We start from the raw sequence: 13,251 nt of genomic DNA on the forward strand, positions 1-13,251 counted from the left end.
CCATATGCTTGCTGTATTTGTCGATATAGAAGCCTGTATTTATTGCTTTTTTAACAGGAGAAGCATACTTGGTAGTTTTTAACATTTAATGATATTTCTAAAGGAAAGAAACTGTCTTTAGTGGTGAAATTAAATATTAAGTAACTATAGGCATATGTCCCTAAGTTACTGCTACAGTGTAATATTTTTATCACTTAAATACAGTTTTTTTTTTGTTCTTTTTTTTTTTTTTGACAGTACTATAAATGAGACTAAAGGTACAATCACTTTGATGCTAGGCATTAGTTATGGGAGGACACATCCCCCCAATAGGCCTATTAAAATATGCTCAAAATGTCCCCAAATATATTGATAAAAAATAAAAAGAAAACAATTGCTATGCTACGGCAGGCAACCACGCATTGCCGTCTGAAGTACTCAAATTAAATGTAATCATAATTATAAATATACTTTGCCATTATTATTAGTATCAGTTCTAGTATTATGGTGTACTGCAGATTTATTGTCCAGATGGTGTTGCCATACGCCAGTTTCTCAACTACTGTTTGTAGGTACAATCAATGTCCAACACTGTACTGTCTCTATTTCATTACTTTCAAATGTACTAAAAGTGGAAAATCAGAATGTAATATCAGCGTTACACAGGCTATATGACTGTTAATTGTTTTAGTTTTTTGTAAAGGGTTAGTATGTCATAAAAAATGTCACAAAAAGTCAGTGTGTTCACTTTTCCTGTGTGACCCTTGGCTCCCTAAAATAGCACTCATTCCCCTTTTCCACCAAATTATTTCTGGTTCTTGAACTGGGTCAGGATTCTCAAAACCTTTGCGCCATCTAACAAGTCAGCCATATGTCCTATGTTTTGAGTGAAACCATTGTGATTGATCGTCAATGGAAGGTGTTGCATAGTACACAAGTAAACTTTGGGGTTGTAGCCTAATTGCGGATGACATTGTTGTCTGATGATTTCTCACCTGACCTCTCCGTCCTCTCTCTCCAAGCAGAGTAACACACACTCACTGATGTCACGGTTCATACTTCAGGTCAAGTTAAACCTGCTATTTTTTGGTTCCAGCTGATAACCAACTTTTCAGGTTCAAAACCAGTTTATTTTTGGTCAGTATGCTCTGAACATTTTTAAAAATAGGTGTGGGAACCAGAGCAGAACTGGTCCCATGCTGGTGGAAAAGAGTCAAACACTATCAGTCATCAAACTTTGAGAAGCCCTAATCTAAGACTTCTGTTTCAAAATGCTCTGAAATGGTATATTTAGCAGTTAAGCATCTAAACGTTCTCAGGGGGGGATCTAACTGAGACCCCTTCATGTTAAACAGGTGATTACGGCCCTGCCTTGGTGTGAGTTTACAGGTTGCTAGGCAACAGCTGAGACTTCCTGAGCTCTCCGTTCAGGTCAAGCTAACACCAACGGTGGGCACATCTTTCTTCGGTAATTGTGTACAAAAACAACACAGCACAATCATGCCATTCAGTGCCGACGCCATTAAACCTCCGCTACATGACCAAATAACGGAGATGCAGCGTAAAATCCAACTTCTGGGTGAGTTTGTGTCAAGTTTGGTTTCATGTCATGCTAACGGAAGAGCGCTTTGCTAACTTACAGTTAACGTTAGCTAGCTAGCTGCCGTTGGTATGCTATTTCATGTGACTAGCCGCTGTGGAACCGTTACAAACTCCAACAGAAACAGCAGTTAGATATAGTGTTAGTGAATAATGAGAAGCCTACATGTATGTATTGTTAGTGTAAGGATTTAATGTGTCCACCAGAGGGAGACAGGACTGCGTACTATGAGAGCTCTCAGTCCACCATCAAGAAGAACACGGAGACCATCCGCCAGCTGAGGCAGGACAACAAGAGGCTGTGCAGAAAACTGGCAGAGGCTAATGCTGTAAGTCCCATGTCCCTCATATGTGCCCTCTGTCTTCTGTAGGAGACATGGTGACACTGAAACCTTTATTTTAAACATCATGCATGCAGTCTATTTGAGTCCTAGAGTACTGTGCAAAGGACTTTCTGGTGATGTAACACACATAAGGCTGTGACCAACAGAAAACATTTTCTAACTTTTTAGAGGGGGATTGCAAAAACACGTTTTAACACAGTAAGGGGGTAATAGGCTAACTGAACAATATTGTTTCTGTTCTTCAAATGTTTGTTTTTTAAATGAGAGTCCTAACTACATTAGATTACGTTTTTTTATAAGTGTTTGTTAATTTTTAAGCCTTTCCAAATACACATTTTAAACCATGTCCTTGGTGGGGGATAGTAGGACTTACTTCTTTTCATTTTCAACCATTGCCCATACTTCAGGAAACAGGATAAAACCTTGAGCTAGGCAGTGGAGCAGGATGTTCAATGCTCAAGAGGAAGATATATCAACTGAGGATGACCCTGAGGCAGAAATTACTGACATGCAGCACCCATTTTGGATTAGAAGTGACATGTAAATCAGGGTTCTGAATTTTTAGCTATTTAACACAGATTCAAGGAGGGGTCAACAGAGATTATTTTTCTTGTACATACACACACGAGTGCACACACTATGCATGTTTAACCAGTTAAAAGCATGCACAGTACATTTAAATGAGCAGTGTTTAGTGGCATTTAGTTGGGAGGATTGCAGATTGCCACCAGTTAAAACTTCTCCCATGTGCCAAGCGTGAAAGCCTGGTGAGAATTCCTTTACTGTTCATTGTTCAGGAGGTTTTTACTGGGAGCCAAATTATCTGCAGAGGTCTTCTCCTCTTAAAAACAAATGGACCAGGTTATAAAAAAAAAACAATAGAAACACCAAATAACGCAGTTTCACGTTAAAAAATAAGTGTTTCTAATTTTATAATGTAAACGTACTATATCTTACTGTAATTAAATGTGTATTTTGTTGAAGAGATTGACCCGATGTTTACTACAAGGGACTTGTCATACAACATTAAAAAATCTTTGTGACGTGTTTCTTACATTCCAGTTACTCCAGGTCTCAGAAGGGTAAAACAGGGGGACATTCCCAGCTCTTGTGCTTTTTTCTGTCCTTACTTATCCATGTCAAAGGAACAGTCAAACAGACCTTACCTGACTTTCTTTGCAATTGAAATCGTGTTCCCTTTGGTGTCTTTCCTCCCAGGGTGATGACAATATCATCAAAGTGGCCTTTCACAACAGAGGCACAGAGAAGGATGCCTTCCGCAACATGTCGGGGAAGGTGAGAGGAAGTTGCATCAGTACTGTACAATAGTAGTGTTCATTGCAGCTTTGTTGTTCATTCTTGCTGATAATTTATATAAGGTTCATATAACGTCTTAAGGATAATATGGCTGGACTACTGACACTGCTTGCAAGTATACAACTCTCTCAGTTTCACCCTCACTGCCTTCATCTCTGTCTCTCTTTTGCTGTCGCACACTCTCCCGTTCATTACTCTTTTCTCAGGCAGCCCTGACAACACTAGACCAAAGGGTGCTGTCCAAGATGAAGCGCCTTAACGCCCTTAAACACACCACCCAGACCCGCAAGCGACACCTCGAGGAGCTGAACGTGGAATACCAGAGACTCAAACCAGAGGGCAGCCGTGGAGCGCAGTCTGCAGACGCACGCGTTCGGAAGAAAGAGGAAGATGCCATGGTGGTTGCCTCTCAAGCTCATGTAGAAAGTGCAAAAAAATATATTTCCTTTTTCCTAATGTTCACTGTAAATGAGCTACATGACAGAATAGTACACCCATCAGTAACAATGTTGTGTTTGTCTTCAGAAACTGCGGGCGCTGGAGAACAGTCTGGAGAAGACCCAGTTTAAGTGTAAAGAGGCTGAGAACATCATGACTAACTATCTGAAACTCAAAAGTCACCTGCAGGTTAGTCAAACATACATACAGGGTGTCTGAAGGTCCTTAAAAAGTTGTACAACGTCTTAAATGTAGTTTTATAAAAATTTGGCCTTAAAGGAACAGTGGGTAAGATTTAGGGAGATTTAGTGGAATCTAGCATTGAGAACTGTGGATTACAACCAGCTCAAACTTCTCCTGCTTCTCCTTGACCTGCAATGCTTAAATAAGAAAAAGATAATTTGTCAAAAAATCTGTTTGATTAAAAACTATCTTAAAAAAGGTCTTTAAAAACATAAATTTAAGAGTCTGATACCTGTAGACACTCTTGTACTCATCTTCACATGGTCGATATATTGTGCACCACCTCCCATACTGATTTATGTTGTCGTGCTAAGCTTCACATTGTAGACATTATTATACAGCTTATGTAAGTTCAAATATAGTAACTCAGCAGACACCCTCATCAGAGTAAGAGTACTTGTACACCATCAGTGTTTCGTCCACAGTCTGCTGATAATTTTTATCCAGGTATCCTGCACAGAACAATGCTTGCTGTTGCTCTGCAGGGTAATGGTCTGTGCTGTGACACTGTGTTGTGCCTTTGATATGGGATACTGTGTTTGTGATTTGTAAACTTAGAGCGAGACTTTCACAGTGGTACAGAACTTTCTGTTCTAGGCTTACTTTATCTTTGTTTGCACTTAACCTGACCTCCTTTTTTGTATTCAAGAATTTTTTAATAGTCGTTCACTTTACTTTTCAGTTATTCCCAGCACTAGGCAAAGCATCTAAATCTCTTTACAGTTATGTTTTATATTTGTTTAATTAATAATGTCTAACTTGTGCAACTAAGGTGCATTAATAGATCAAGATTTCAGGCTTTAATTTCTGGATCACAACCTAATGATTAGCCTATTATAATACATCCAGTGGTCCCGGTCACAGTGCTGCCACGGTCCTTTTCTGATCTTATCCATCTCCAAAACACCCACCACCTCTCTAACTCTTTATATCCGCTTTTCCTGTCCTGTCTCTTTCTATCCCTCACTTAACACCACTTCTTCAGGAGGAGAGTCTGACTTTCCAAGGCCAGTTGGACAGTCTGGAGGAAGAAATCCTGAAGCACAGAGAGGAGCTTCACAACATGCAGGCCATGAACAATGACGCCCAGCTCTCTAAAGAAGCTGCTAAGGTGACCTGCAGCCTCCTCTGCCACATGCAGTCTGCAACATGCACATTTCTAGAAAAGGCATCACAAGCATGATACACTCACCGTAGAAGCAGCTACAACAGCTTTACAGTGTTTGTTAAGCTGTGCTCTTTTCATTTTAAGTATAGATGCATTAGCCTATCTCATCACTGTACATTTTGCAAACAGTTTTTTTTTTTGCCCAAATCAATGCTGCTGTCCTTTCTTCCCTCTCCTCTGCCTGCCAGGCTGACCTACAGCAGCAGGAGGAACTGCTCTACAGGGAGCGCAAGGAGAGAGAGCGAATTATTGCAAGCTACAGGAAAAAGGTGGAGGAGCGCAAGGCCCAGGCGGAAAGAGTCGAAAGACGGGTGAGATACATGTGGTGGTAAATATGTATACTTTAAGTATATTATTGTAGGGTATGGTTTTATTTTAATGTTGTTCCCTCTTTTGACCATCTGCTTTCTCACTGGACATGTGCACATGATTAAACATGATATGACTTCAAGAAACATGACTACAGTCCAAAAAGTTACGCTTTTTATCATCTACTTTTTGGTAAAAAGTAAAGTTTCTGTAGACTGAAATGAATAACTTATACCTCTGCCACCTCTAGGCTCAGAGAACAACAATGCAGCCGGATGAGCTGAGCAGTGAGGCCCAGCGCAGCAGCCCCAGGGTGGCAGGTGAAGAAGAGAAGGTCATCTCCACTTTTGAGGAGGCCTTCCGGCGCATCAAGGAGGCCACCGGAGTCACAGATATACAGGTGTGGACTTGGAAAGAGAGGGATTGACAGCTGTGTGTACACTGTACATGTTTACATATATGTTTTTGTTTTTCTCATGTGTGTAGGAGATAGTGGAGCGCTTTATCTCACAGAAGGAGATACACCAGCATCTGGAGCAGTTGAAGGAAGAGAACGAGAAGGTGTTGCAGCAGCTGAAGGAGCAGAAGGAGCTCCTGAACCAACAGTTTCAGGATATGAAATATTCTGGAGAGGCTAAACTGTCCAGGTGAGACACTCAGACAGTTTGCTGACCTGCTCAACAGAAAAAATGTTGGCATCGTAGGTTCCTGCAAACTACAAAAATGTTACATTTTTATATTGTTATGAAGCAGATATGCTGAAACTTTACATTTCTTTTAGTTTTAATAGTGCTGTGGTTAACATGTGGTTAGGTTTAGGCAAAAAAAAACACTTAATTATGGCTAGGAAAAGTTTGTTTTGGTGGCACAATCATGGCTGGGGAAGCTGTCAATATCTCAGTAAACACCAACAGCTTTTGGTGACACTATCCTTGTAGGAAATGCAGTGATGTCTTGGTAAAAAACTTCTTGTGGTACAATCCAGGTTGGAAAGACAGAGATGCCATAGGTGAAAAACAACCAGTGTTAGTTGCACTATCCTGGCAAAAACCACAAGGATGTCTCTGTAAATACCAACTGCTTTCCTTGGCACTATACCTGGAGGAAAAACAATAATGGTTTGCTAAAAGACGCCCACAATTAGTGACTAAAAGCTGCTGGAAACACAGCAATGACAACAACCAGTTTTGTTATTTGTTGGTCTCGAACAGTGGTCTGCAGCTACAGTGCCGATATTTTCTTTCGGCGACTGAGCTAAGTAATGGAGGCACAAGGTATCATTGTGAGGTGATCCTAAGGTTCAAGCCTCTGCTTTTTTTCTGTGGTTTTTCTAGTGACCAACAGATGCTGGAGGAGTGTGAGCAGCAACTGCAGGCTCAACAGCAGAGGTGTGATGCAGGTAAAGAGCGTCTGGAGTGGCTCATAAAAGCCCTCGGCACTGTCCGAGGAGGAGTGGAGCATCTCGCAGACAAACTTCAACACATCACACTGGTAAATATAACCATCATGACTGTAGGTTTAACCTCAAATCTGTCTTACTCCTCATATGTGTCGATTTTATTTCTAGTGTCAATCAAGCATAGTCTGTTGTCACCATCCTTGCATTTCCCTCCAGAGTGAGGACACAGCAGCTGAAGTGTCTCCAGACTCAGATGAGTATGCGGTTGAGCTGATGACCCAGTGTGAGCTGAAGTTGCAGTTATTGAATGAGGAGCTGAAGGGAAAGGATGTGGCTGCGATTATGAAGGAGATGGAGGAAGAGGAGGTGAGTCGGTGCTTTTGAAATACAGGCTCTGTTTCTGGATTGGATGTTGAAAACTGTTTTGCATATGCAGAGGTAGTCCTTGTTACCTTACACACATGGTTTGTGTACAGTTTTAATGAGAGCTGTGTAGGAAAGGCAAGAGATGATTAAAAAAACCACAAAGTACATACAGTGCCATCCTCATTAACAGAGAATGTTGGTACACGTGTACACCTGAGTAGTTGTCTCTGGTGAGATGCCTTATAAATGTCACGTGACCAACATAACATCTAACATCTAATATTTTATATGTTAACTGACAGCAGGAAAGGGTTTAGGGAACACCAGTTTCCTAAACCCTTTCCTGTATTAGTGCAGGTTTGTGTAAAATAACTCTTAAACATGGACTACTGGTTTGAGAGTTCACTAACAGTCTCCTCTCTAACGGCTGTACATCAGCATGAACTTTCAATGATAACTAAAGTTTTGGCAAAGAACACGTTGGGCCTCTTGTTTAAGCGTGCATCGCATGGCGCAACAGCATGGCTGAGCATGGAAGCACGCATGCTGCTGTGCTTGCAAAGCTTATCTGAGTGGAAAGGCAGCCATTAGAGCCACCTGAAGTGTTTGTTCCTGATTACTAACGCTCTGCAGCACCTTCTCTGTTTGAGAACACAGCATATCAGAGTGTACCAAAGGGAACATGTAACAGTCTGTAGGCCATTTGCTAATGACATTGACTATTTTACTCTCAGATCCATTTTTAGAAGGCATAATCTCTGCAATTGACGTAATTCTGAGCTGATAATTTCAGAATCAGTGCAGCCTTGTTTGCTCGGCTGAGACTGTTAGAAACCGCTCGGCTGTCCCGCCCCAACTTCCACCTCTAAAGTAAAGAAGTACATCCATGCTGGGAAAAACTGACCTGCTGCTCATCATACATGATGCATGATGAGGACATAGACACACACACACATGACTCTAGTGCTCACTTTTAACTCTTATCATACACCATAATAGATGAACGCCACCAGGTATATGTGCATGACCATGTGTAATCATATATAACTGATAAAACAAAGGTTAGTGATTTATGTTACAGGTTTCATAAAGCCATTTAAAAAATCTCTCCTCTCTTGCAGGAAAACTCTAAACTGGTTCTTTTAAAGTTTTTGTTTGTAAAGAGTCCTAAAACTAATTTAATTTCCTCATGATTAGGAAATTGTAGATAAATTCTATATTATAAGGCTTTAAAAAATCAATAGGAGCGTTGGTGGCTTAGTGGCAGAGCAGGCGCCCCATGTACAAGGCTGTTGCTGCATGTCACTCCCTCTCTCTCTCCCCCTTTCACACTTGCCTGTCCTATCAAATAAAGGCTAAAAAAAAATCAAAATAAAAAAAATCAATAGCCTACACATAAAAAATAAACTTAAAGGGATATACGTATTTTTCCTCCTACCTGTAGTGCTATTTATCAGTCTAGATTGTTTTTGGTGAGTGTTGGAGATATTAGCCATAGAGATGTCTGCCTTCTCTCCAGTATAATTGATCTATATCAGTTGGTTTTTGGTGCCCAAAGTGCAATGTCTCTTTTCAGAAATCATGACCTGGTTACTCAAGATAATCCACAGACCTCACATGCCTCTACTGCTAGCTCACCTAGCACTGAACTAGTTCACGTTACAGCTCAGCTGAGGAGGATGCTATTGATTTTTACATCTCGTGTTGACACGAGCGTGAGCCTCTCTTTAAATAGATGAACACTCCCTTCTGCACAGCGATAGACTTGGTGGGTGTAGTTAGATAGAAAGAAAATAGTTTCTACATGTGACTGCTCACATCAACGTCTGTGAATTATCTTTTGTGTTATTTAATAAAGTAATAGAACAGAAGCTGAAAGGTCAGAGCTCTGACACCTGGAGTATCCTCCGTAGGTCTGACAAAGAAGAATAGATTCAGTCACATAATATAATTAAAACTTAGAAGAGCAGGAGGAAAAGGGAGGCCTCAAGTTTACAGATTCATGAGAGCAGGAACAAAGTAAGTTTCTCATACACAAATGAAATTAAAGAAACAGTTCAATTTGGGTCAGGTTAAACTTACACATCAAAAGGAAGCAGAATACTAAATAATATCACATTTCTATATATGGTAATGATAAATTTTGTTCCTACAACAGGGTCATGATTTCTGGAAAGAGACATTGCTGTTGAGTTTTTCAAATGTATTTTTTGGCACTTTAAGCACCACAAGCGGAGTGCCATCTAGTTCCATTATATTGGAGAGAAGGCAGACATCTCTACAGCCGATATCTCCAACACTAAGCAACCATCAGGTTTGCAATATTTCATATTTTATTCTGTTGTGTGCATGAAAACAGCTACATATAGTCAGATTCCATGGAAATAGGGGACTCTGGGGATTAATATTGAATAAAGAAAATCTACACTAATATATAAAATAAATGTTTTACGTGTGGGACTCACTGACTGTTGTCCTTGTGTTGCTCTGAGCAGTTCCACGTCAGGATTGAGGGGAAACTGCCAGCGTACAACACCCGTGTCAAGCTGCCTGAGGACCAAAGACAGGACCTCTTCAATGACGGTAAGTTGGGAGCCACACACAAAAACGCACACACAAATACAAACACACAGTTTAAACTGTCACTGTTTGTGTCTCAGAGGACGACAGCGAAGAGGACGAGGCTGACATCATCTCACGTGAGGCACTGAAGCGACAGTCTCAGCTGATCATTGACTCCAAGTCTAAGAAGAAGCACTGGAAGAAAAAGGGCAAGTTCTGAACTGACACCAGGACTCAAAACTCAAGAAAATCAATGCTCCGAACCAAAAACTGATTTGAATTGAGTGCAATGAACATATAAAGATCATCTTGGATTTCCCATTCCTACTTTAGCCATTTAATGTTTCTCCTCTACAGTTATCTGTTGCTACAAAGAACCTCAGACCCCCTTTACACCTTGCATAAAATGCAAGTGACTGGATTGTAATCAGATAGTGCTTGGTCAGATAAAAGTGTAAGTGTACCTGAAACGCACTGAGCACAGATTGTGATCCGATCAGCCAACCCGCCTCCAGGGATAGTCAGGGATACACTGTGTGCAAAATGAACACAAGTGTGAATGCAACTGAATTTTTTAATCCACATACAAAAACTATGTGGGTGAAAATACGTAATAATGTGCGACAGTGAGGCAGCAGCGGCTCTCCTCCATCTAACGCTGCAGTATGGGGCACCCCGTTGTCTTTCTCTTATCTGATGCTGACAATACTGCAGTGTCTGTCTCATCTATGACGTATTCTTCCCGTTGATTACTGGGTTTACAGTCAGCTAGGCCTGCTTCACCGCTGTTGACCCATAAAACTCACTGTTGCCTTCTAAATCTTCCTTAGTGGTTAAATGCAGCACTGGTCTAAATGCAGTCAGGTTAAATCATATCTAGATACAATCTGGATATAAGATTCATTATAATGCAAAGAGTAAAAGGGGCCTCAGATGTTAATTAAATTGATGGTTTAAAATACAAATTAAAATACATTTTTAAACATGTTGAAAGATGAGCACTTGTTAGCAGCTCCTGGATGATTTTTGTCATCATATGTGTTCGTACCTTTGAAGCTGGTTACTTGTTGTGTAAGTGAGTGTGTTTTGACAACAGTAATGTTCTGTGTCAGGTGTCAGTGTTGCACCAACACTTGTTTCTCCACCTCTTCACAGTTTAGAATTCCACCCTCTGCCTCATTGAAAAACTAATAAAAACAATCAAACACTGCTTTTACTCTTTATCATGTATGTGTGTATGGACTGTTTCACTGGAATTGTATTTCTAGGCAACAGCTTGGGTCAAAGTTTGATGTCACATACACTGGAAACATTACAATAGGAAATACAAGGGGTTGATGACGTGTGGGAGGATCTATAGTTAACTTGTGCCTGAAGCGTTTCTCTGTTATTGTCCTGCTAATAGAAACCTATCCATTGTGAATGTGACGCCTTTTATTTTACAAACATGATGCAGGTCACTGAAAGTCAACACCTGTGACGAACTCTGCCTGTTTTTACAGTAACGGGTGAATCACATTGATCCTACAGACGCACATGCTTTGTCTCAGTATAACATGAGCTGCATGTGAAAGCTTCCCTGCTTGCGGCGCCTGAACACCTGAACTATCTCTGCTATGTTCAGCATCTCAGAAATGGTCGTGCCTCTTTGCTCAGATGCTTTCCGGATGATGAGCCAAGTTCTTGGGTGTTAATCTGGATTGTCTTGTTGTCTGCCAGAGTAAGTGGCAGAACAATTATACTGTGTGCCAAATGATGTTTGCTGTCTTTAATTGTCCAGCTGACACCTCATATGTGGTTTATCGCAGCAGCTGTGATTGATTGGCACACGGACTGTAATCAGACAGACAACTTTAATTCACAGAAAAGCAAAGATAAGGGAAATATTTATGTTAAGTATTGTTTAGACCATTATCACCAACATGTCTTTGCAGATAATACCCACTGAAGAGGTTGAAAAAAGGTAATAGTTCTAGGATTGATGTCAAGTGCCCAATCAAAATGTCATTATTTTATGAAACATGTTCCTCACCTTAGGCCTCATAATGAACAATCAGTTCACAAGAAGCCTCCATTAAACTGGTCCCCTGAAGAATCAGTCTTGTTTTACTGCCAAGTAGGTTTTTACACGAGGAATTCGCTTTGATGTATTGGTGCATAGCAGAAACATAGACAGAGAAAATAGAAAATAAAAGCTGTCGGGATGAAACTGCTTATGTGGCATGAGGTTTTGGTCCTGATGAACTCAGCCTCCTGCCTGAGGGAAATGACTCAGTTTTTGTCTGGAAGGGGTCGGCCTGCTCCAAGGTCCTGGAGGAAGGAAGATCGCAACCAATCACATTCTCAGTGGAGGGAATGATATGCTGCAGTCTGCCCCTGTCCTTGGCAGTGGCAGCAGTGTATCAGATGGTGATGGAGGAGGTGAGGATGGACCGGATGAAGGCAGTGTGGAGGCTGCATTCCTCCTAAGATCCACAACCATGTCCACTGTCTTCAGAGTGTTGAACTCCTGGTTGTACTGTCTACACCAGGTCACCAGATGGTTGATCTCCAACCTGTAGGTGGATTCATCCCCACCAGAGATGAGCCTAATGAGGGTGGTGTCATCCACAAACTTCAGGAGCTTGACTGACTGGTGACTGGAGGTGCAGCTGTTTGTTTACAGGAAGAAGAGCAGAAGGGAAAGAACGTAGCCTTGAGGGGAACCAGTACTGATAGTCCAGGAATTGGAGATGTATTTCCCCAGCTTCACGTGCTGCTTCCTGTCAGACAGGAAGTCACACAAAAAAATAAAGTTTAAAATAATAAAATTTGATTGGATTTGATTCAGTCACATACTCATGACCAGTGGTGGGATGTAACTATGTACATTTACTCAAGTACTGTACTGAAGGATGATCTGAGGTGCTTGTACTTTACTTGAGTCTGTTCTTTTCATGCCACTTTATTCCTCTGCTCCACTACATTCAGAGGGAAATATTGAACTTTTTACTTTACTGAAGGTTTAGTTACTAGTCACTCTAAATAGTAATATTTTTGTCTAAAAAGCACAAGAAAAGTTAATGTAGTATGTTTTGTTATAAATTTAATCTGCCCAACAGTTAATACAAGTACAGCTTTTAATTTATTTTGAATAATGTTTGGATGTTTACTTATATCTTTTAGTAGGATTGCAATGGTGTGAGATTTTCACAGTATGATATCCATCTCAGAAACTGTCGCAGTTTCATGGTATCATGGTATTGCAGAAGTATTGTTATCATAATTCAGAATGACCCTCGGGAATGAAAATAGAAGGGTTACTTCTGGTTTATTTCTTACAGTTGAAATTTGTCACCATTTAAAAAAAAAAACGGAAGTATGTAAGTCGCCCATTTGAAAATAACTAAAATAAAGGTGAGAAGTTCAGACCAGTTGCATTTTTTTAAAAATATCATAGATATGATCACGGTATACCTTGAAACCAGTGTACTGCTCCTGTATTTTATTTTTTTATTATTTTTTTTTTAGATTTTTCTGGGAGTACA

The 13,251-nt window shown here is 40.5% G+C and overlaps 1 protein-coding gene across 2 annotated transcripts; it reads left to right on the top strand.

The window, feature by feature from the left end:
• The first annotated feature begins 1,391 nt into the window (after positions 1-1,391).
• Positions 1,392-10,924, top strand: odad3 (outer dynein arm docking complex subunit 3). Of its 2 annotated transcripts, XM_050044586.1 has the most exons (13): positions 1,392-1,558; positions 1,786-1,907; positions 3,141-3,218; positions 3,446-3,637; positions 3,765-3,866; positions 4,906-5,031; positions 5,277-5,399; positions 5,648-5,797; positions 5,884-6,044; positions 6,732-6,888; positions 7,013-7,162; positions 9,658-9,745; positions 9,823-10,924. In XM_050044586.1, the coding sequence occupies exons 1-13, from the start codon at positions 1,480-1,482 to the stop codon at positions 9,942-9,944; spliced, it is 1,650 nt and encodes a 549-aa protein (XP_049900543.1). In that variant the 5' UTR covers positions 1,392-1,479; the 3' UTR covers positions 9,945-10,924. The 2 variants fall into 2 exon arrangements, with proteins under 2 accessions (XP_049900543.1, XP_049900544.1); XM_050044587.1 differs by lacking the exon at positions 1,392-1,558 and having other exon boundaries at positions 1,845-1,907; positions 3,450-3,637.
• Positions 10,925-13,251: the final 2,327 nt, after the last annotated feature.

Source organism: Epinephelus moara, chromosome 5 (genome assembly GCF_006386435.1).
Source record: "Epinephelus moara isolate mb chromosome 5, YSFRI_EMoa_1.0, whole genome shotgun sequence".
NCBI classification, from domain to species: Eukaryota; Metazoa; Chordata; class Actinopteri; order Perciformes; family Serranidae; genus Epinephelus; species Epinephelus moara.

Excerpts from the sequence above, each read along its gene's own strand:
- odad3 (XM_050044586.1), top strand. The coding sequence starts at position 1,480 with ATGCCATTCAGTGCCGACGCCATTAAACCTCCGCTACATGACCAAATA. Across the intron at positions 5,798-5,883 it reads CCGGAGTCACAGATATACAG|GAGATAGTGGAGCGCTTTAT; the intron begins GTGTGGACTTGG and ends TCATGTGTGTAG. Across the intron at positions 6,045-6,731 it reads GGAGAGGCTAAACTGTCCAG|TGACCAACAGATGCTGGAGG; the intron begins GTGAGACACTCA and ends TGGTTTTTCTAG.